Genomic DNA, 25,380 nt, shown 5'->3' with positions numbered 1-25,380 from the left:
ATCTGCTGGTGGCTGTCCTTGCTGCAGTGCATATACTAGCCAATTGTGAGGAATTTGGAGTGAGACTTGCGACCGCTGTGTTTAGCGCTTAGTGACGCACATATCCATCGCAAAGACCGAAGTGGGAAAATTTATTAGGGGTTGGATTTCAATTAGGCACAGTCTGCCATTTCCTTTTTATTTTACGTTTATTTTTTCATAACTCAGCGTCATCTCATCAGTGTGCTTTCATACTTGGCTAGAAAATAGCCAAAGGAGAATCCAAACGGCTTACTTACGCCTACAATAGCGTTATATATATTTTATTTCTGGTTGATCTGCTGGTGGCTGTCCTTGCTGCAGTGCATATACTTGGCTAGAAAATAGCCATAGCAATAGGATAGCATTGTTTGGTTTTAAAAACTAAAAAACACAAAAAAAAACTAAAAAACACAAAAAAACACAAAAAAAAGTTAAAAAAAAAATTAAAGTTATATAACTTTCATTTTCAAAATGTTTAACCCGAGGGCTAGGGGTAGAGGACGAGGGCGGGGACGTGGGCGTCCATCTACTGCAGGGGTCAGAGGCCGTGGTCCTGGGTGGGGTGAGACACCACCTGCTGATGAGGGAGCAGGGGAACGCCGCAGAGCTACACTCCCTAGGTTCATCATGTCTGAAGTTACTGGGACTCGTGGTAGAGCACTGTTGAGGCCAGAACAGTGCGAACAGGTGATGTCGTGGATTGCCGACAATGCTTCGAGCAATTTGTCCACCAGTCAGTCTTCCACGCAGTCCACCCATGTCACCGAAATCGGCACTCCTCCAGCTCCTGCACCTCAGCCTCCTGCCCCCCAGTCTGCCCCCTCCCAGGAAAATTTGGCATTTGAACCGGCATACTCTGAGGAACTGTTTTCTGGACCCTTCCCACACTCACAAACCACTTGTCCGGTTGCTGCTGAGCAATTTTCCGATGCCCAGGTTTTCCATCAGTCGCAGTCTGTGGGTGATGATGACCTTCTTGACGTAGTGGAAGAAGTGTGTAAAGAGGTGTCCGACGATGAGGAGACACGGTTGTCAGACAGTGGTGAAGTTGTTGTCAGGGCAGGAAGTCCGAGGGGGGAGCAGACTGAGGGATCGGAGGATGATGAGGAGACAGACCCAAGCTGGGTTGAGAGGCCGGGTGAACACAGTGCTTCTGAGACGGCTGAGAGTCCTATAGCAGAACAGGTTGGAAGAGGCAGTGGTGGGGCCAGACGGAGAGGCAGGGCCAGAGCAGGTGCATCAGCGCCAAATGTGTCACGTAGTGAAGCTCCCGTGGCGAGGGCTCCCGCGGCGAGGGCTAGATTTTCAGAAGTCTGGAGGTTCTTTAAGGAAACACCGGATGACCGACGGACTGTGTTGTGCAACCTTTGCCAAACCAGGATCAGCAGGGGTTCCACCACTACTAGCTTAACTACCACCAGTATGCGCAGGCATATGAATGCTAAACACCCGAATCAGTGGCACCAAGCCCGTTCACCTCCGGCCGTGCACAACACTGCTCCTTCCCCTGTGTCAGCTGATAGTCAGCCCCCTGCCCAGGACCCTGGCACAAAAACCCCATCGTTGCCTCCACGATCCTCCACAGCATCCACCAGCGTTCAGCTCTCCATACCCCAGACGCTGGAGAGGAAAAGAAAATATAGTGCAACCCACCCGCACGCCCAAGCCCTTAATGTCCACATCTCCAGATTGCTTAGCCTGGAGATGCTGCCCTATAGGCTAGTAGAGACCGAGGCCTTTCGCAACCTCATGGCGGTGGCCGCCCCTCGGTATTCGGTCCCCAGCCGCCACTACTTTTCCCGATGTGCCGTCCCAGCCCTGCACCAGCACGTGTCAGACAACATCATCCGTGCCCTGACCAACGCCGTTTCTGACAAGGTCCACCTGACCACGGACACGTGGACGAGTGCTGCCGGGCAGGGCCACTATATATCGCTGACGGCACATTGGGTTAACTTGGTGGAGGCTGGGACCGAGTCTGAACCTGGGGCTGGTCATATACTGCCGACGCCGAGGATTGCGGGGCCTACCTCGGTCCAGGTCTCAAAGGCCTACTATGCCTCCTCCTCCTCCCACCCCTCCTCCACCTCCTCCTCCGAACTACCATCCGTGGGCATGGCGCCATCAGTCGCTAGCTCTAGGCACAGCAGCAGTGCCGTCGCTAAGCGACAGCAGGCGGTGCTCAAACTGCTGAGCCTAGGCGATAAAAGGCACACCGCCCAAGAACTATTACAGGGCATCACGGTGCAGACTGATCTGTGGCTGGCACCGCTGAACCTGAAGCCAGGCATGGTTGTGTGTGACAACGGCCGTAACCTGGTGGCGGCTCTGCAACTCGGCAGACTGACACATGTGCCATGCCTGGCCCATGTGTTAAATCTGGTAGTTCAGCGTTTCCTCAAGACATACCCCAATCTGTCAGATTTGCTCACGAAGGTGCGCCGCATCTGTGCGCATTTCAGGAAGTCCAGCACAGATGCTGCCACTCTCAGGGCAGCGCAGCGCCGCCTCCAACTGCCCGCTCACCGACTGTTGTGCGACGTGCCCACGAGGTGGAATTCAACATTAACCATGTTATCCAGAGTTTACCAGCAGCGCAGAGCGATTGTAGACTGCCAGATGTCAACTTCCACCAGAACTGGTAGTCAGGTCAGTCAGCTTCCTCAAGTCTACAATGAGGAGTGGACGTGGATGTCTGATATCTGTCAGGTGCTGAGTAACTTTGAGGAGTCAACACAGATGGTCAGTGGCGATGCCGCCATCATCAGCCTCACCATCCCGCTGCTTGGCCTGTTGAAAAACTCTCTGATCAGCATGAAGTCGGAAGCTTTGCGCTCGTCACAAGAGACGGGGGAAGAAGATTCCCTTGTTGATAGCCAAAGCACCCTCAGGTCTGTTTCTCAGCGCATATCGGAGGAGGTGGAGGAGGATGAGGAGGAAGAGGAGGAGAATGTTGGCGAGACACAAGAGGGGAGCATTGCTCAGACCTTCACTGTTCAGCGTGTATGGGCAGAAGAAGAGGAGTTGGAGGAGTTGGAGGAGGAGGAAATGGGCAGTCAGGCCAGTGAGGGGAGTGAATTCTTGCACGTTGGGACTCTGGCGCATATGGCAGATTTCATGCTAGGCTGCCTATCCCGTGACCCTCGCGTTCAAAGAATTTATTCCAGCTCCGATTACTGGGTATTCACTCTCCTGGACCCACGGTACAAGCAAAATCTTTCCACTCTCATCCCTGGAGAGGAAAGGAGTGTGAGAATGCATGAATACCAGCAGGCCCTGGTGCACAAGCTGAAACAGTATTTCCTTTCTGACAGCGCTAGCGGCAGAGTGCGTAGTTCTGCGGGACAAGTAGCGAGGGAGAGTAGGCGAGCAGGCAGCTTGTCCAGCACTGGCAAGGGTACGCTTTACAATGCTTTTGCCAGCTTTATGTCACCCCAGCAAGACACTGTCACCTGTCCCCAGTCTCGGCAGAGTAGGGCTGATCTTTACAGAAAGATGGTGAGGGAGTACGTAGCTGACCATACCATCGTCCTAAATGATCACACAGCTCCCTACAACTACTGGGTTTCAAAGCTGGACATGTGGCACGAACTGGCGCTGTACGCCTTGGAGGTTCTTGCCTGCCCTGCCGCTAGCGTCTTGTCCGAGCGGGTTTTCAGTGCAGCTGGTGGCATCATCACCGATAAGCTTACACGCCTGTCGACTGACAGCGCTGACAGGCTGACGCTTATTAAGATGAATAAAGCCTGGATTTCTCATAATTTCCAATCTCCACCAGGTGAAGGAAGCTCAACCTGAATAATTTATGCACTCCTCCTCCCCCTCATTTTCCTCCTTCTCCTCCTCTTTGTACACTAAAGCAGAGGAAACTGGCTATTTTTTGACAGGGCCCACTGGCTCTAGCTATAGTACTTTATACATTTAATTTTTCTGGAGGGCCACCTACCCGGTCCTCTGTTTTAAACAATTTTTGGGAGTGCCACATACAGGCACTCAATCTATTCAATTTTTCTGGAGGGCCACCTACCTGCTCCTCTGGTTTGAAAACTTTTTTGGACTGCCACATACAGGCACTATCCAAATTAAATTGTCTCCATAGCAGCCTCCACACGTTGTCTCCATTGCTACCTCCAAAAGTCGTCCATATAGCTGCCTCCATACATCGTCCCCTTATAAAACGAGGTGTGTCAGGCAGAAATTTGGGTTGTTTTCATGGATTCCACATCAAAGTTGTTAACTTTGTCGCCACCCTGCTGTGTTATCCACAAAATATACTGGCAAACTTTTATGATTAACCGATATTATTTCAGCGCTTCTTGCGCATCTGTTTACATTCCCCTCACCCGGCATATCCTAAACTTATAAGAACGCTACTACACTTGATCTTATACAAAAGGTTCTTAGAAGTGCTGTTTGGGGAGTAGCCTAGAGACAGGGGCTTGGATTGGCGAAAGCTCGCCTGGCAGCGGAGCGCCAGCTCCATGCCAAGATCCAACTAACATAGTTTTAACTGCAGCACCTTTAATCTACTACTAGTTCACTGCCTCCATACATGGTCCCCTTATCAAACGAGCTGTGTCAGGCAGAATTTTGGGTTGTTTTCATGGCTTCCATGTTAACTTTGTCGCCACCCTGCTGTGTAATCCACAAAATATACTGGCAAACTTTTATCATATACCGATATTATTTGAGCGCTTCTTGCTCACCTCCTTTGGTTCCTCTCTGCCACCCATTGGTTTGAAGCCTGAGTCCATTTAGGGTATGTCGCCATGACACTCTCTAGCCTGCTGCCGCTGCCTCTGCATGCCGTCCCCTATAGTGTCAGGGTCAATTATTGGATGTTTTAGATGCTATCTAGCTTCATTCTGTCACTCTGTCATGGCCTTGGTCCCCTTGAAAAATGCTCGAGTCTCCCATTGACTTCAATGGGGCTCGTTAAAAAAATCGGGAAAAGTTCGTCTCGAATAACGAGTACCCGAGCATTTTAGTGCTCGCTCATCTCTAGCTGCAACAAAAGTCACTCTTGGCATTTGATCCAGGGCCGTTTTGGGAAGCATTAACACTCCCCTATGCCGTCATACTCCCAATGAGGAGATACAGCACACTTGCTCCATTTAAAAGCATTTAAAACAGTTAAACACCCATCACTGGTGATATTGGGGGGTGTTTCATGTTTAGTACCTGAACCCGGACCAGAACAAAATTTAAAGTTTGGGTTTAGCCAAGTTCTACCAAACCCAAACAAATATGGGTCTACTCATCACTAATTACAAATTACTTCCCCCCACAAATATTCCACAGCTCAGTAAGTAAAAAAGAAAACATTCATTATATGAAGCTATTAATTTACAACTACATAAAACATAAACCTCCATAGTCAATGGAAAAAGATATTCTTGAAAAATGAAAAACAATCAGTGTCAAAAGAGATGCCACATGACTCATGTTTTTTTCTGTGTGTATGAGGGTAATTTTTAGTGAACCTTTTCTGCTTCCTTCTTAAATCCTATGAGTTAATTTCCTCATTCTTCTTTATAGATGTCACTTTTTGTCAATGATTACTTCTAAACATCTTTAAAACTGCCACAGCCGGCTATGATGACCCAGAATAATACTTCTTCCTTATAATGCATATGACATTTAAAGGGTCACTTATAATTCATATAAGCATACCACTCAGTTTTAAGAACTCTGAAACAGGGACAGAAGTATCAGGATGGGTAAAAATCATTCTTATCTCTCCCTGTTCCCCTTTTCTCTTCTGTGTGCCGCTCTGAAGCTTGTAGGTTCAATTATTTTTTCACATTATGCCTCTCAGCCTTAGAGCTTCACAGAACCTGCTATACCATTGAATTTTACTATATTAACATCTATCTCTGCACAATAGTTTGGGCCGGCGCCAGCACTGGGCTTACCTGGGCAAGTTCCAAGGCCCACAACTGCTGGGAGGGGCCCACATCAGGCTTTACATTAGGAATCCATGGGTGTGAGGGGGGGCTGAATCCATAGAGGGGGGCTTCATATAAAATAACCATGAGGTAGCTGTTTGGTATGATAAACTATGGAATATTTTAGGGAACAGGACACTGTTTCAGAATTTTTAATGCAGTAAGTTTACTGCCAATGGGCCTATTGAGGCTCTGTCGCCCAGGGCCTACTGGAACCTGGATCCTACTATGACAATGGTCAATAGGTAAACAGTCATCAAAGAAAGTTCAGCACTGTAATTTGGACAACTGGGCAAGTGTAATGGCCAGAGAAACTTTGACATGGGCCTCATCATGTTAACTAGACAACTGGGTCAGAATATCAAAAAGGTATTAGTTTTTATGAGTTGTTTCTATTATGCACTTCATTGTATGTATCTAATAAGATTCAAGAAAGGACAACCATGAACCTACTGTAGGACAAGTGAGGAGTAGCTCAGGAATAGATTCAGAAGTAGTAGGTGAAACTGGAGAGTGAACATATCTAAGATGTTCTAAATTGTAGATGTTCTAAATTACTATAAAGTAATGATGGATACTGCTGAAGTGTATCTCAGGTCATCCAGTTTTATACCTTACCCATGCTCAGTACTGAGATGCCTTGTGGCTGGTGTGAGAATTTGAACAGATGAATCACATCAGTTAAGGTGAGCGATCAGTCAACCTGTCACCTTGAGGTTTGAGAGAAAGGAGCCTGTAACTGCTTCATGGTGACTAGAGATAACCTCACAGAGATGAAATTACATACATAGGCATGGGTGAATTTCATCTCTCACAAATCATTATAAAACTGCAACTATATGAAATTGGTACTGTCATGACATCTGAAATATGTGATCTGAGTTTTAAACTTGAAGAGATAAATATATTGTTTTCACCCTAAACTCAAGAACTTTGAACTGTGCACCATTTCTAATGACAGTAGCTGGACTGATTTTCATAGATAGACTATTGTACTACACTGTATACCTCTGCTTACATTTAAACCACAAGAAATGTTGCTCCTGTTCAGATGTTTAACCTCCAAAGCCTTTACCCTCAATGAAAACTATAACTGTCATGCTAATTGTAGCCACTAAATTTGTAGTCTAGTTTAAACGTTTTAGAACTAGCTAAACATACTGGTGTTATCAGTATGAGGTCATCTTAGGTCCTTTACCCATTAACATTTTCAAAATCTACCCCATGTATGTATCAGATCACATGAAGTCACAGCATGCCTCCATAAAGGATGGGAGGAGTAGAAGTTCGTGAAGGCATCTTGTGATTTCATGTGATCAGATACATAAATGATGTGGATTTTACAAATGTTACTAGGTAAAGATTCTTTGATGACATTAGCCTACTCACATGACATGAAGTGCTGAATGGTGAGAAGGAGATATGGTTCATTGGGAGGAGTAGAAATGAATGAGGATTGAAGAGGGGTCATTGGACTTGACCGAGCAGGACAGGCTCCCTCTAACTCACTGCTGGAATCTGGCTGTATGCCAGGTGATATAACAAAGTTGATTTTATGGGTATGTGCTGACAGGTTTCCTTTAACTGACTGGCCTTTACTTACATGCAGCTGCAAGTTGTAAGCACTAATTTATTATATTCTTGTGACTATTTTGGGTGCATTTTTACATTTTATTTCACTCGCCAAGCTAAGTTTACAGCAACCAAGTTCTCCAGTGTTGTGCCTGATTTATCTTTGGAGAGTGGATGTTAACGTTCAAAAAAGTAGCAAAAGTTGCGAAAAGTCTTAATTCTTTGGACCCCTTACACTGTGATTTTATCTTGGAAAATGTTTGTGTGTAAAAACACCATAGTCAACCTCTTACCTTGCAAATAAATCTCAATAGGGAACAAAAGTTTACATTTAACTCGTCAGCAAAAGTAACCTTGTTGTTGTCATGGCATATGTAATATTTAAGGGCTCAATAAACTGAAACTTTTATAGTAAGAGTATAAATGTTTAATTAGGTATAAGCAAATGCAATACAGTCAATAAACATGCACATCTTACACAATGATATGCTATAAGTGCTTCATTTAAGTACAGGATTTATAGAATACAAGAAGAGCGGCAGCATTTATTTTTTACATCCAAGTTTTACCAACCTCTATTTGAAATAAATTCTGTCCTTGTATAACTTATGGGTGTATATTGTAAATGACATGGGTGCGGCAAAACTTTCTTTTCCCAGAGACCTAAATAATCTGTTCTAGTCCCCCAGCTACATTACATTACACAGAAATGTTGTTCCTCGGCTAAAATCTTAGAGATTGAAGTTGTATTAATACATTTAGCTCATTCAGTCTACGGATGTGGTTTAAGTATAGATCATACCTGTGGACCTCCATCTAAAACACTCCATCTATAGTCCAGAATATCTAAAGTATAGACATACATTGATAACTAAGGATCATTAATCAGTAGAGATGAGAGAATAATCCATGATTCAATAGATTTTTCAAAAGATTCTGTTTGGGACCAAATGATGTTGCTCCAATTTTCCTGGAAAATGGTATATAACCCCCTATAGTCCTCTACAACACAGATTTTTTTTATTTATTTATTTATTTTTTCTAAAATTGCCCATGTTCTATTCCCAAGCTCTGGTATGAATGACAGCAGTAGCTATCCGCCATTCTCTAAGATGTGTCCAAAGAAAAGCAGAAGAATTGAGCTTTGATTTGTTCCCTAAAAAATGGCAAATTCTTTATAATGGATAGACCAAAATATATATTGATGAAAATATTTTACATATAGAATAGGTGCTAATTGTTTTTTCCTTGCATTAATTGATTTTAGCTCTGAAGATACTAAATGTAAAGAATTTAGTCTTTTTGAAGATATTTTGAACTATAGAATCTAGACATAGTTATAGGTAGCATAGGGATGAAATAATAGTAGGCGAGAAATAGTACAATGATTATTGACATACTTTTCGTTCCTACCTAAATAAGTGACTGGGGAATCTTTTAGGGGGTTCTTGGAATTGAAAATTCTGCAACTGACCTGGTGCTACATTTCCTGATAAGTGTCACAAGAAGACCAGGTTTGAAAAAAACACAATTTTGTGATAACGTCACAAGATGTTTATACTTTGTGTCCCTACTTATGGGTTTGTGATGGCTACTGAAGCCTTTTCGGAGTCTGGAATATAAATACAATTTCTGCTCTATTGCCCAGTTGGAATCTTCCAAAGCTTTTCAAGCCATTGAGCGCATGTTGAGTCCCTGAGGTAGACAGGGGTCAGTGTATTAATTTCCTTCTGTACACCACATTAGCGATGCATGGTTACATTTTAACTCTAAATTGCTTCACGTCAAAGCGGACTGGCAGTGTTAGATACATTATCTACGAAAAAATTATAAATCACCTAATAATTGATGGTTTCTTTATTACAATATATAAGAGCATGAGAAATACATATTATATCTCACTGGTTATATATTTTATTGGTTAAATAAAATTAAATATTAACTAGCTAACTATGTTAGCGATCATACCAGGAATGCACACAAATCCACTGCTCCCACTAACACAGAGACCATTACCTAGCTTAATATTTAACCAAGCAGAGACATAATACAAGGCAATGGCAGGACCAGAAAACAAAACTTACATTTTAAGCAAATATGCAAATTCAGTTCAACTTGCAATTAACTGTATAGTTATAGCAATATTACATTGATATCAATTGTGCAGAAATTAGAAATGGCAAATATTTGCATTTTGATTTATAACATAGTATCATATTGTAACTAGTTTATACAATTTCAACACAATTTGAATCAAATTTAAGCCTCGAAATACGAATGTTTGGCTGTGAGTTAGTCGCACAGCGGGTAACACACAGCTCCAGTGACTTCTATAACGTTCAAGATATGGTATAAGGCACTTTGCATCACTGTGCCATGAATGTGCCGGATGCCCATATGCCTGCACAACGAAAGATGGGGCAAGTCTTTACGGCCTGGGCAGTCACTTAGTATAGGCATCGGCAGGGTGAGTGAGAGACAAGCAAATTCAGATGGACCACAAACAATGACACATGGACCAACGCCTGCGACCCACAAAATACATGTGAGAACATGGGAGAAAAAAATCATGTATTAATTAGATGACTGAATCCCTTGGGGTGATATTTCTAGATCTCATTCTGTTCTACACTTCCTGTTTACCCTAAAAAAACAGGAAATGACCTTTCAACCACTCCAACCACTTAGTCATCTACTAGGTTGTTGCCTGGAGTAGACATGTTTCATGATATTTAAATCCCCCTACTATGAAATATGTTTATGTTTGACTCTCGATCCTCAAAATTTCCTTTATGAAATTGTTGACTCTTCTTTGGCTACAACATTTTCCATTTTTTTTGTTACAAAAAAAGAAAGGTTGAAGAGTATGGAAATACATTCAAAATAGGTTAACATTCCTACAAAGTGGTAAACACGCCCACATTTCACTAACAGAGATATGCAAATAAGTTCTATGACTTGGGCAGGTACTATAGCAGGCGCCATGCCAGGGCAAACATTTTTGAACTTTTTAATTTTTTCAAACTGATTGAAGGGATCAGATTTATTGCCATAAAGTTAGATAAATCCTCTGATGCTATTGTGCAATAAGAAAACATTTGGGTTTGGTTAATTCTCCTTCTAAAAGACTACACGACTTTTTTCACTTCAATCCTTCGAACTTGTTAAATTCCTATTGTTATAACATTTAGATTTTGTAGCATATTATACATCAGTTTTCTGAAACAGGTAAATCTTGTTAATGATTGATACATTTATATTGTTTTAAAAGTCCACGGAATATCTTGTTGCATGTAAAGCATTAGGAGAGACGCTCATTGGGAATCAGGAGCAGGCTGAGGATCACACTTAGAGCCATAGACAGAAGACTTGATTGTTCTATAGGACCCGCATTGGTGGTCTTTGTAGGAGAATCAGCCGATGTGGCAACTGAAACTATATAAAAGATATTACTCAGTAATTTGACAAACATGTTTTTAAATACAAATAAGCAGTGGCCTAAATCACGCACAGACTTCAAAATGGAAAGTATAGTTTGGTGTTATCATATTGTTAGACTGCATAACCTATTGCCCATTAATGCTGGGAGTGGGAGGTGACCTCATGCAAGAGGCCTGAATTCACACCTCTTGGGAGACCTCATCTCACCTTCCCATGCTCCCAGCATAGGCGCTCTGCGAGGGTTTGCATAATTAGCAGACCAAAGTGCTGGAGATCTTGTCCCCATGCTCTGTGCTGCTAATTATAACTTTCTTTTCTAGATGATCCTGGCATGTTAAGATGACTGAATCCTTTGGCATGAAAGGAAGCAGAGGTGAGTATGTGTAGGGGTTTTTTTTTTTGCTGGTTGATTTCCTTTAAAGGGGTTGTATAAAGGGAATTTTTTAGCATGTTATATCCTCTTCATATCTTGACATCTCAAAGGGGATTACTTTATGCCTTTCTCAAGCCCTCTTCATATTTTGTATATAATCATTATTATCTTAACCGCCCTGTGCTTTGTCTGTATTTGATGTGCTTTCTTGCTCGGACCCACTGCTAGCCTTGCTCTGTGGAAATGCTACATTTCCCATGATTTATTTCCTCCTCCTTCTTGCTGGGATTGCTCATTCGCATTAAGCATTGCACAGCATCTGGCTGTATGCTGCATCCCCCAAATGTGTGCATGTTCGGGAGTTTTTGTTGTGCACGTTGTAGGATTCACTTGTAGGAATCTCTTATTTTCTTAAAGGAAGCCAACCATCAGAAATACACTAACTGAGGTATCCCTGATGGAAGATTAAATTCCCTCTTCTAAGCCCTACATTGTCTTTCTAACCTTTACCCCTAACTAAAAATTTTTGTTTATGTAAATAAGCTGGTGTAGCCCAGCCGAGCACCAAGAGCTAAGGCTACTCTACACCCCTGTAGCCTCAAAAGTCTCACCTACCGGTGCATCCCCGAATGCATGAGCATGGGCTGCAGACCACTGTAGGGACATGCTGTGAGGTAAAACTTCATAGGCTACAGAGGCGTGGAGTAGCCTTGGCTCTCAGCGCTCTGCCAGGCATACCCCAGTAGCCTCTGAAGTTTATTTACATAAACAAAAAAATAATTTAGCTAGTTAGCTAGGAGGGAAATGTTAGATATAGACATTGTTTGGCTTAGAAGAGGTAAAGAAATCTACCACCATGAATACCTCAGTTACTCTATTCTTGATGGTTAGGTTTCTTTAATTAGAAAACACAAGGCATCATATGAACTGTGGGCAGCGTTAATTTGACTCAGCTTCAGGGCAGATACAGGAGAAATATGACAATTTGGTCAAAATCAATATGCTTCTTCTTTTAAAGGAGTAGAGTGTAATAACTGTATTTCCTCTTTGAGGGAAATAAAGTGATTATTACTATTAATATTATTATTATTATTATTATTATTATTATTATTATTATTATTATTATTATTATTATTATTATTCTATCGTTATGACATCGGAGTTATGTTTCAACATTTGAGAAATATTAAATAAATGAAAAGATAGTATTTATGGGATTTATAATTTCAGATAACAAATACCTTTGGCAGTTTGAGTACTTTCTGTATGGCTGGTAACAGTTGCTGAAGTTGTTGCTGTAAAGTAGAAAACAAAATGCATGAAAATTTAACAATTATATTTTTATTTATTGATTGATGTTTGGGATTTCCATAGCACACATCCTGTGTTGAATTTGAAATTTTCATTTAATTCATATCATATACTTTATAGTTACAGCTCCACCACAAGGTTTATGAAAATCATATATTTTGTAATAATTAAAGGATGATTCACCTTGAATCCACATATTCAGGACTGTTGACAGACAATGAGCATTGCTATATTATTAAGTTGGTGAGCTCATTTAATAAGGTTATGACATTTATAAGTGATTTTTCATTACTTAAAAATATGACTTCGGAAAATCTAAGATGATTTTACGCATGGAGAATGTCTGACTAATCGCACTTCCTATTTCGCACATTCCTTTCCTTAGGTACATGTTCTAACTTCCTATTATGCAAATTAGAACAGTTTAATAGCTACACACATTAACTGTCTATATGTATATACTTACCACAAGTCAACCTAACCCTTGAGACACTGACCCCAATAGCTTTTTAATGTTTCATTCTATTGCATCAAGTTTTATAAAAAAAAAACATCATATAAGAATAGAAGGCTTTACTTACCCACAGTTGTTGCACTGGTAGTTTCGTTGGAGACTGAAAAAAAATTTAAATAGCAGTTTAAGATAATTAATTTTATAGTAGCATTTAGCACTGGACATTAACATCACTTTATTTCTGTTTCAGGAAATGCAGAATGGATACGAAATGTACCTAGCAGAGGAAAAGGCCTTATATGAAGTTGTCTATCATGTCTAGAGCTACTATGTTTATGGGGGTACTGTTGCTCCATGTAGGGTCCTCTACTGGTGTTCAGAGAGCTGTGAGGAGTGGGTAGGGTACAAATCAGTTTGACTTTTGACTATTTGTACAGGAGTTATCCAAGTAAGTAATTATTTTACCCCATTACAGGCATTTGGACTACGCTGTAGCAAGCCATCTGGCGAATTTCACCTGGCGTAGTCCCAGGTGACATCTGACACGAGAGGAGCAGGGAACATGTGTGGCTTTGAGGGCACAAGCAAATAGCACAGCAGGTATGACTATATACACAGGCAACAAGGCATTAAAAGCAATACAGGAAACATCATAATGATCCTTGGGAAGCCTAAAACTGAAATGGGCTAAGGCAGGTCTTTGGGATCCAAAATAGAATAAAACCAGAACATGCTAAGACTAAAAAACAGTATTCAACCAGTACAGACTAAGACAGGTCACAAAACTAGACAATACCAGAGAGATCTAAATCGGAACAAAAATTAAAAACATACCACAGCAGCATCAGTCAGGACACACAACAGGTATAAAATCAGGTAACAAACCAAAAACAAAGCACACATAGCAAGAGACGGGAACATGTGCTCCACCCGCTTCTTGTGAGATAAGCTGTTTTATAAAAGGAACAGGTGCAGGGGGTTTGGAAGCAGGTTGCTAGATGTCCAAATTCGTAAGAGGCCAATGGACGCTTTAAACAAAGACATGAGTACGAGAAGCTTGGCAGCCCTACATGGACACTTATTTGAAATGCTTCTCAGAAAATTAGGCCTCCTCCAGGAGGAAGAACATTTTTATCATATCCAGAGCTTAGCTACCATGTATATAATTTTTTTTATGACCCAAGAAAGCTTCTTGAAATATATTTTGAGATAATAGCCAAACCATAGTCTTCTCTAAAAGAAACGGGGATCTATTTGCAATCAGTCTCCCGTTCCCCATTCCGTTCCCCACAGACTACCCGTTAACTTTGGTTTCACAAGTATCCTTAACTACAGACAAAATCCTGCTCTGTAGGACCAGCAATAACAATGATACATCTACAGATGTCTCTTACTTTTTAGAGGACACTATGGTTTCATGGAGATTCTAATTTCGAAGGATTTTTATCAGTTCTATTTCCTCTAGCTACAGTAATTTCAATGGTTTTCTTATGTTAAACTATGGAAATTTGGATATATTGAACTGCTACAGATATATCTTCATATGACCACACTAAAAGATTAAGGGCAACAGCTTGTCTGTTTGTCAAGATGGAATATTTATACCCAATGAAAAAAATTGGCAAAAGTCGCTACATAGAAATGGAAACCAAGGATCCTACAGTAAGTGAGATGAGACCTATTCTCACCAGTTACTCCAGTCTAGTGGTTCATGCTACCTTTATGAGTCACTGGAACACTGAGCCATGATTTGTAGTTTTTACTCCCTTTTTACATATTTTCGTTTTTATAGTAGACTAATGGAGCAATTTTACAAATGATCTGTAACTCACCGTGGATTAATATTTTCTCTAGTCGGAACGTTTCTGTATCATTTTGTATATAAGCACTGAAAGAATAAACAAAAAATGTTATCAGTTTCAATACAAGCAACTTAAAATTGTATATTCTGTGCAGTATATTGGGACATTTGTGGCACGTTCTAAACCATTGATTTGCTTTTATATTAGCTTAGGGCAAAGAATTCTATATCTGATATTGAACATCTGTTTGGATCTTACTAGGTTCAACATATTTCATTTTTACTCTTTATAGAGATGGAGCATTGCTTCTTTCTTATATAGGCTATTGATGCTGTGAAATTTCAACATTCTGGACCAACAGTTATTAAAGCCCCTGTACCAGTTTTTTGTTTGTCTTTGCATGTTCTTTTCACTGCAAACTGCTTGCACATGTATTTATCATGTGTCTCGGCTGCACTATAGGAGGTGAAATTTCATTATTTATAAATTTATATCTCTATTTCCCCAGAGATACATAGGGCATTTGAAGATTTGTATTATAAAAATAGCTCTAAATATTGATAAAACATATTACATAATCATTCAACAAAGTAGGGGAGATCTACTATGCCTTTTTTGTTTTCTGTAAATCAGCCCAGTTCTGAGCCGTTTTCCGCACATCACGCCACTTTTGGCTTATTAGTGTGGAGGAGCATTGGCGAGAGGAATTTTAAGAATTGCGTTTAAATCATCAGTATTAATACACTCCCCCAAATATGTTTAACCTAAATCCTAGAACAGTGAACTTTCAATTTAAGGATTTTCTCAATTCGATTGATTGCCACAGGACAGAACAGTTGGCCATATCCATTTGGTTCAGCAATATCAGTGGTCAAATCAGAGTCCAATCAGCTCTGTAAAGTGGCAGGGGCCCTCTTGTGAGTGTCATTTCTGCTTCATAGACCTGTGCTCATCAATTGCATGGCCGATCATGGCCTGAGCTGAGCTGCAATACCTAGCACCACCACAATACAATGCACAGGACTGTGATTAGATGGCAGTGAAGAGATGTGTTTATCTAACTGCTTTGACCTTTACAAGCTCCAACTGATCTGATACTGTTGGCGTATTAATAATTTAGTCCTGGTGTTTATATATTTTTTTTTTTACTTTGACCACCTCAATTGTATTGTGGTAGATACTGGGGCACATTTACTAAGCGTCACGTTGTGCATTTTAATCGGACTGTTCACATTCTTTATGGCTAAAATATCTTGCACAAGTATTTAAGAAGTGTCTGCGCTGGGATTGTGGCGCACGTTAAACTTTTGTAGCGCAGCCCCCTGGCTTCAATGCGCCGTATTTAACTTTGAAATTGTGCCGCATGTTGTATGTTAAAGATGCACCGCAAAAAAGATGGTTAACTCTGTCAGACCTGAGTGGGGGGGCACAATCTTAGTGAATCGCCACATCCAGCATTATAGACTGAAAATGCAATTTTATTGAACACCACCGGCACTGTAAGTAAATGTGCCCCACTGTGTCTATCAATAAAATATGGCTTACTGCAGAATACAGGCTGTACCAGGTGAAACAGAGAGGAGAGCTATGTATATTACAGTCTGCATTGATAGGCACTGACCACTTACCTAATAGTAACACTTGTCACGTTTTCTGGGGAAGTCCATGTTGTGTTGATGCTTTTGCCATTTGGGAAAGATTCATTGAATAAAGGACTTCCTTTGCAGGTAGTAACATCTTGAGACCAATTTCCTACTGGGTTAGATGAAGAACTTGCTTGCAAGAAGATGGTGAAATTGCCAGTTCCTTCCAGACTAACTATAAAAGATACAAAGCAAATGTTAAATGTTACTCTAAAGAGATGTTATTATATTGCATGGATATACACTGAATAAGAACTGTGTATCCCATATATCCACGCTCAATTAAATTACCGTAATTCAATTATTTTTTTCTAGTAGAACAAAGTAAAAGGCTAGATACTGTGAGAATTCAACATGTCCAATTCTTCCTTAAACCATTATCATATATCTGCGAAATTTGGGAGGTACATTATGTTGCCTTATGTTCTCTGGGCTTTAAAAGGGTAAATCTGCTTGATGCAAATTGGGCTTATTCATTTCTATACTGAAAGTTCTGCTTTTACTTTTCTGGTATAAGTAAAACTGTTTTAGCATAAAATATTTGAGACCCTTTGTTTTCTACGCCCGACATTTTTCTTGAAAGAGAGCAGGACCTAGCAGTAGGACCTGGCCTTCCAAAGCCTTACAGAATTTATAATCTCTCATCATTTGTAAAGCACTATGGAATAAGACGGTACAATTTAAATAAGGGTTGCATGATGTATCACAACCTCGATACTTTGATACTCAGAATGGTTCAATACTGGGATTTTGTAATTTTGAATGACTTCTGCTGTTATATAGATTGCTAGTAGCTGTCTCTTGGGGAATCCTTTGAATAGATGTGTTGGGTCTGGGAATCCTTTGAATAGATATGTCAGGTAAAAATACAATCATCCATTCATATATGGTGTTTGTACATCTCCCAGGGCTTCCCCTGATACAAGGGGACATATTTATCAGGACGTGGCGCAGACGCCGTGAAATAATTGCAAATGCAAGCCTATTGCTAGCACTTGCGACTATTTAGACCTCTCCGCCACCTTCACGCCAGTGGGGCGTGAAGGGGCGTGAGCGGAGGGCGCGGACGGTCGGGAGGCACATTACTGTCCCGGCGCACTGTCGCCGGTTGCGTTTATTTCTACACCAGGCTTCTGCCTCTTGATGTATCCAGCTGAGAACATGCAGGGTTGGGGCAATCATACGCTGGCGCCGAGCACCAGTGTATGATAAATGTCTCCCAAGGTCTCTAAATTATTTCATGTTAATCAATTAAATTATTTTTTAGCACAGGATTGGAACTCACAACCTCCTCTATACCTACCATAGAGATACAGTACAGTATCATACCCTCCCACAGAGATACAGAGCCTCTATCCACTAGAGTATGGGCTTACTGATTGTAACATGGGAGGATGTAATCTAACTAGAGTTACACTGTGACACAAGCTCAATGCACTGATATATGGAGATAGATCTTCTCAGAGATCTCTTTACCAGGACAACCTTCACCTTGATCATTACTGATTCAATGAGCTTCATTAGAAACTCACATGTGATTGGGCTGAGCCCCGCCCCCAGATGTTTGCATTGCGTTTCTAAATGCAATGTAAACACCCGTGAAATGGCAAACATTGAATCCAGATAATCCTGTTTTCTTTTCTTGAAAGTATCGCATCGGTATCGATGGGCTATCAATAGCACTTCTCCGGATATTATATAGCACTCAACGTTCTGGCATGGGTACAACCATAATTTAAATAAAGATTAAGTTGAATTTGTATGTAAGTCGGAAGTATTTTTCAAAGTATATATTAAACATTTTTTTTGGCCAAGTGACAATTGGATCAAAATTTTTTGCTGTTATTAGAACAAGGATTATCAATAAAACTTAATTACAGACACTTTACAGCTGATCATCGCAGTCTGGGACTAAAGGAGAGCATCCAGACAGGTGCATCTGTAACAAGGGCTTGTCTATAAGTCCTGTGTCCTTAAGTTGGGTCCTGTATTAAAATATACATTATTACAGAAATTCTCAAAACTCAAAGGGCATACAGCAGTTTATTCAGTTATTCTATTCTGGAGCATAGACTGGAAGAACATGAGCCAAATGTCAAAGTGAATTTAATGCTCTTACTTTTCAAGGAGTTGTTTGGGATTGAACGTTTTTTAGTATTACATCTCTCCAGCTCTCGGGTCCAGTACAGAGCCTCCCATCACCAATGACCTGTGTTGGTATACAGAGGCTCGGCGATAATGTCATATCAATAATGTGCATCAGCTACAGACTAATGCAGGGCATATTAGGAGCATGTTGTTAATGTTACGTCACTGTTGAGTCTCTTTATACCAAAACAAGCCGACAGTGACCAGAGGAGCCATGCTGGACTGGAATATAGGAGAGAGGAAAGTGTAACTTTCTACCCTACATGGGGCCCGTACCTGAACAACCCCTTTAAAAAGAGTAGAGAACATGTCTCTTGATATATCTTCCTTTTTTTGGATTAATTTAAAGGAAACCTACCACTTGAAGTGGCAGGTTTCAGAAGAAAACACCGAGCATCAGCTCAGGCTGAGCTGGTGCCGGTGCTTATTTTTGTTAGTGTTTTAAAACGCGGTATCGCGGTTTAAAACACTTTTTAAACTGTATAGCCGGCACAGGGAGGTACACGCTCGGCGCTTACCATGCGCACGGCTCTCCTTCACTTCCTATGTAGCCGGGCCCGCGGTCGCGCGCATGGTAAGCGCCGAGCACGTACCTCCCTGCACCGGCTATAAAGTTTAAAAAGTGTTTTAAACCGAGATACCGCGGTTTAAAACAGGAATAAGCCTGAGCTGGTGTTCTGTGTTTTCTTCTGAAACCTGCCACTTCAAGTGGTAGGTTTCCTTTAAGAAGATTCTCCGGGTTGTTTTGCCGTAACTGAATATAAACCTTCACCATTTCTTTTCAGAGGAGGAAACTCTGTCATAGATATCAAGAAGTAATTTAACATTAGTACGTTTGTCTATTTTTGGAGTTGTTTTGGCACAAGTGGGTTTTTACCCTGTTTTTGCGCCTTTTAATTGCGTCAACAGAAATAGAACTATTGAAAGGGATTTTTAACTAGAACTTGTTTGCGCCAAATTCATTACTTTGTCTTTGCTTATTCCATGCTTTTTAGGCTTCATTTACGTTTTGCGACTTTCTGTTCATGCACATGTTTTGGCGCAAACTGATTCCAGTCACCCCCTGGCATAGAAATCAAATCTTTCAAGAAAAACACAAAAAACTACCCACCAAAATTATGCGACAAACAATTACAATAACATACATAGACTCACTTGATGAATTCAGTTAAACTAAGAATGGAAATGGAATAGACAACCAAGTCAAAGACAAATAATAATGATAAATTACCCCACTATACAATGCTCCAAAATGGTGCAAACTAAAAGGTCTATAAGATCCTCAAAATTGGGAGGAATTAAGTCACAATACCATGAATAGGTAAACCGGTGTAAGTCATACTACGAGTTATTTCTTATACATAAAGGCTGTGAGTAAGGTAGAACCCAGTTGCCGAGTTTCTGCCTTGCATGAATCCTTAGTATTTGTACATGGCATGGAAAACCACCATAATGTAGGGGTGGTGCTGTGTGAACATGACTTTCATGGATCTATGCCAAATCAGGAACGGGTTTAGAGACAAGAATAAATTCTTTAGCTGAAAACCAAGCAATAACAACATTCAAGTCTTGGCAAAGGGTAGATATAATAGAAGAACACGGTCTGGGTGTGTCTGCTGCTAAACATCTGCTCTCCCCATAGCTGCCCGAAGAGCTCAGAACTTGTACAGCTAATGGCTAGCATTGGGCATGTTATGTACCTGTAGAATTGCTCTACTTATACAGGAAGCCCCTGACCTGACTTACAGACGACCCCTAGTTTCAAACAGACCTCTGGTAATTGGTAATTTACTCTACTTTAGCCCTAGGCTAAAATAAACAGCTATAATAGTTATTAAATGTCTCTGCAATTAAGATTTATTGTTAATCCTGGTTCTTCTGAAAATCTAACATTTTTAATATCCAATTGTCACAGAGACCAAAAAAACGTCTGGAGCTACGATTATAAAAAATACAGTTTTGACTTACATACAAATTCAACTTAAGAACAAACCTACAGAACCAATCTTGTACTTAACCCGGGGACTGCCTTTACTCATGTGTCTAAAAATATATTAATTGATAGCTGAGGTTTACAACCAAATCCATATTAAGTAAGTTTTATTTCAGATCTCATAAGACTGAAGATTTTATGGCTAAGTAAACAACGTCATGTATATTTAGGTGAGCAGTAACCTAGAAAAGCTAATTACTGTGTAGTCACTAAGTTACTTGGATAATAAAATAAAATGAAAATTAATATTCTTTGTGTACTTCATATTTTATAGGCTTTGCCTCATGTTTTTGTAATGTCTGTGTAAGTGTAGGGGCAGGATATTAGGTAATTTACCAATTTACATCTATTAAAATTTCTGCCCTGCTTTCTTGTTATGTAAAGTGAAGCCTCCTGTCTGTTACCTCATCCGCCAGACATTACTGTCCATAAAATGGCTGCAGATGTAGGGTCATGTGATCTCTATCTGACCATGAGCAATTGCCCTGCCAGGACCTTATAGTATTCATGAATATAGTATTCCTGGCAGGGTGATTGCTCGTGGACAGATAAAATCTGCAGCCATTTTATGGTCGGGAATGTTTGGCTGATGAGGTAAAAGACAAGAGGCTTCACTTTACATATCAAGAAAGCAGGGCAGAAATTTTAATAGATGTATATTGGTAAATTACCTAATATCCTGCCCCCACGCTGACACACACATTACAAAATACATAGGGTAAAGTGGTGAACCCCTTTAAGGTTGAAATGCAGTAGCACTCCGAGCCACTAAACATGAGTTTTCACTGAACATAGTCCTGTGTAAGAGAATAGATAGCATATAATTATATAATAGAGAGCACAGTATAATAAGGGGGATTGATATGGGGGGATTTATCATTACAATTTCCATTTTTGTTTTATCTGAATTCATCAAGCGAGTCTATGTATGTTGTTTTTTTTAATCTGATAATATAGTTTTTTTTTGGCGTTTGTCGCAAAATGTTCCTTTTGTAGCACACATGTCCCTCTAAGGAGCAATTGGTCTTGATAATAAATTGATAATTATTATTATTATTATTATTATTATAAACAGAATTGATCAATCAGGAATTTAAGCACATATGGATCTGTCAATTTTGCAGGATTCGACTGACTATGGGGCTCTCTCCCAATTATAGGAGTTTGTATGGGATCAATTGAAATCAACATCTTCATGTTCTTGAAAGATAAGCCAGTGCCAGATGCCTCGAGCAGCATTTCTCTCCAATAACTTCACATTACTTTTGGCAAAGTCAATCATGCATGTGTGTGAGGAAATGGGGAGAGATAACTGTAAAACAAACTATTACTCAGCCAACAGTAAGGCTTTGCTCATACCAGTGTCATGGTTGAGTACCACCATGCTTCTGTTTCCCCTTAACTGAGCAGAAGTACGTCAGCTTCTGTTTCAGTCTACAGTTCTTTGTAAAAAAAAAATAAAATAAAAATTGAACCATCACATCCATTCTTAAGGATCCCTAAAATGGAGCCATTGACAACAATATTAACAAAAAATGCAGCCACATGTAATGAAAATACCAAACCTTTTTAAAGTTCTAGTACAGCAAACCATTATGTCCAAGAACTGTAACTGGAACATTACATCCACATGACATCCGTCTTCATTTGTTAACTTCATCTGCCATACCACATAATAATTGACTAAGGATCAATGTTTGTTTTAATGTTTAACCTGATTATACCCCAGATCTATGCTTCCGACTCTATACTGTACCCTCAAGTTTTGCTACATACCACAACTACAACTTTTGGGTGGGGATTGATCGTTACTACATTCCATTCTGATGAAACTACCTTATACCAGTAAAAATAGAAGTACTACTAGGTAGACAGATGTTTTTGGTATCCCCCCCCCGATACATTTGGATTAGATGTAAGCTATATGCTCATGGGTGTCTTTGGTTTGGCAACTGTGAACCCACTAGTGAAATAGATCTCTGTATATCTTTGTGTCTTTTCAATGACAAAGTACTCCCGTCACCATAAAGTTTTGAAAACAATTTAGATGGCCGAAAACAAGATAAATAAATTGATAATCAGAGAAATCAAGGACGTGCCATTGAGGAACCTTATTATAAAAGCAGCAGATGAAATGCAATGGAAAATACTTAAAACATTGCACATAATGCTTTGGTTTGATAGCTTCATCATACTCATAGTATGCATTGCAATATAGTGCAGTGTTATTTGTGAGTTTTTTTAAAAAAAACTTTGCACATAATGGGGCAGATTTACTTACCCATCCCTGCACGATCCCCCAGGTAGTTCCCCAACTCCAATGCACAGCTGCCGTGGCTCACTACGTGCATTCGCCTGATATCCTGCATGTGTCGCTTCCACGATCTGGTCCGCCGGAGTTCACCTTCTTCTTCCCGCTGCATGTAAGTGCTTGATCTTGCGACACAAATTCAAATTTAAATCCCACGGTTTGTCGGATCGCCCGGCGGCCTGCCACCCGATTTCTGTCACATGAAAGCCAGCGCTGATGTGTCAAAATCTGATTCCGTGTGATCCCCAAAAAGTCGCAAAACCCGACGAAAATGCAGCCGCAAGACCCTTAGTAAATAAGTCCCAATGTCTCGGACTTTTTGTGGGATAGCTGTATCATACTCCAATAAATTTGTCTTGTAAAGTTGTCTTCTTTTCTATGGCGTATTAGGGTGTGTGAAATTTATGAAGTGCAACATTTCAAATGTCGGAACACAAATTATGGCACTCCAACTCCACCCTGCGTCAAAATACAACCGTTTCTTAACACAAACTCATGCAAAATTTTGTTAACTTTTTAACACAATTATATGCAGCTCTTCAAAAAAGACACAAGGCAGAGAAAGCCGTGAATGTTGTTGTACTTTGTGGGTTGGTTTGTGTTGTGTGCCAAAATGTTCAAAACTCAAGCAAAATTTGCTAACATTTTTGCCAACACAATTAATGTTGAAAAGTGAAAATATTACTCTTTCAACATATGTGTAAAAAAACTTCCAAAATGTATCTAAATTCTATGTAGAATTAAGCAAATGTTCTGTAAAACAATTACAATAGTAACATATTTCAATACTGATATTTAGGCAAACTTGGTTTTGTTGGGTGTAGCACAAGTAGCTCTGTTATTTGCATTACTCCGATGTGGTTTTTACTTAGAACTGTAGGCAAATTTACAGCATTGTTTTAGCTGAATAGATCATCACTTTGTACAAATAATACAGCCCCAAGGATCTTGATGAAACATTTGGCTCTACAAATACAGCACTTCCCCTAAATGTTACAAAATCAGTATCTGATGGTCAAGTACCAGCCTGCACCTGTGCAACATACTTGATTTTCCTATTGAAGAACATGTATTTGCAATGTCTTAGATAAACTACACCTATAAGTTTATTGTATAACAAGACGCATCAAGATGATACAAGTTCTACAAGATTTCCCTTTTTTCTAGAAGAATCTACAGGTAAACTTACCAGTGTAATCGGTTTTGCTTAACAATGTAGTAGGAGAGACGGTCAATTTAAAATCTGTGAGGTTAGCGCTGCTCAAGGTGGCATTCAATATGGTTTCACAAATGGTGGCATTTTCTCCATAAACATCAGAAACCACCAGCCCAAGGAAAAGGAAGAGAGCAGCAAATCCACTCTGTGCCATTTGTGATGGGGAGATTATTCCTGTGTAATGAGAGCACACCAGCACTGGAAAAGCACTGACTCGGAAACCTTGGATCTTTTATTCAGCTGTTTCAATGCAAATTAAGGGCAGGGCTGACTCACTCAATTATGGAAGTGCCGGATTTAAAGAATGGTCATTCATTAACTCAACAAAAAACATCAGCAGAAGCCCTTATCTAGAGTATGACGTGTGCAATTATTATTTCAGCTCTCCAGCATTCAATTCCTACTGGGTAGTTTTCAGTATGGAGAAGCTATACAGTAGTTTACAGTGGTATCCAAGTGACCACCATTATAGATGATTATCAAATGGCAATATAAGTATAACTACTGTACGGGAACAAGTAGATGTGAACCCAATGGGTTGCAATATTGTTAGTTTTGGGGTAAACCAAGAATCAGAGTGTAAAGTATTCAATCTGATTCTCAGTTTTGGATACAACATGTAACATAAGAAATCTTCAGATCACTTTAGGTCAAGGAATATTCTTTGTTAACAAAAGCTTAAATGTCACTTTCCGACGATGCCAGAATGTCAGAAATGGAGTAGTCAAACACGAGAGCACCTCTCTGCTATAGTCGAACCTTAGGCAAAAGATGATGAGGAATAGAAAGGTGCCTAAGAAGGGAATATATCCTTGGCATAGCATATGCTACTGAGAAAGCCACCTAAGAAGGGAGGTGCAGGTGGACTGCAGTGATGGGCACCAAATAAGTGTTGGAATATGTATGAAACCCAGGACAGTTTCTAGGTTATATACCCTGCAAAGTGAATATCAAAAAAAGTGCCCTCCATTTCTTCAAACATATAAACACACAAACAGAACCAAGCTTATTACATAAATACAGCAACCAAACCAATCTCACTATATAAATGCAGTAGCAGACCCAAGGTTGACACGTAAATAAAGCACTAGAACCATGCTTAGTATATAATTATGGTATTTGAACCCAACTCAGTAGAGAAATACAG

At 40.3% G+C, this 25,380-nt stretch overlaps 1 protein-coding gene across 1 annotated transcript; it reads right to left on the bottom strand.

Moving 5' to 3' along the window:
• Nucleotides 1–9,380: 9,380 nt before the first annotated feature.
• Nucleotides 9,381–24,451, bottom strand: LOC140134991 (uncharacterized). The gene is made up of 6 exons (XM_072155876.1): nucleotides 24,207–24,451; nucleotides 16,551–16,740; nucleotides 14,953–15,008; nucleotides 13,248–13,280; nucleotides 12,597–12,650; nucleotides 9,381–10,976 (listed from the first exon to the last, which is right to left on the bottom strand). The coding sequence occupies exons 1-6, from the start codon at nucleotides 24,385–24,387 to the stop codon at nucleotides 10,843–10,845; spliced, it is 648 nt and encodes a 215-aa protein (XP_072011977.1). The 5' UTR covers nucleotides 24,388–24,451; the 3' UTR covers nucleotides 9,381–10,842.
• Nucleotides 24,452–25,380: the final 929 nt, after the last annotated feature.

This window comes from Engystomops pustulosus, chromosome 6 (genome assembly GCF_040894005.1).
Source record: "Engystomops pustulosus chromosome 6, aEngPut4.maternal, whole genome shotgun sequence".
Lineage (NCBI taxonomy): Eukaryota > Metazoa > Chordata > Amphibia > Anura > Leptodactylidae > Engystomops > Engystomops pustulosus.
Note: the sequence above shows the minus strand (reverse complement) of the source record. Positions and strands in the feature narration are given on the sequence as shown.

Coding starts and splice junctions, on each gene's coding strand:
- LOC140134991 (XM_072155876.1), bottom strand. CDS start 24,387: ATGGCACAGAGTGGATTTGCTGCTCTCTTCCTTTTCCTTGGGCTGGTG. Junction 15,009..16,550: donor GTGACAAGTGTTACTATTAG/GTAAGTGGTCAG, acceptor TTATTCTTTCAG/TGCTTATATACAAAATGATA. Junction 12,651..13,247: donor TACCAGTGCAACAACTGTGG/GTAAGTAAAGCC, acceptor TCTACTTTACAG/CAACAACTTCAGCAACTGTT.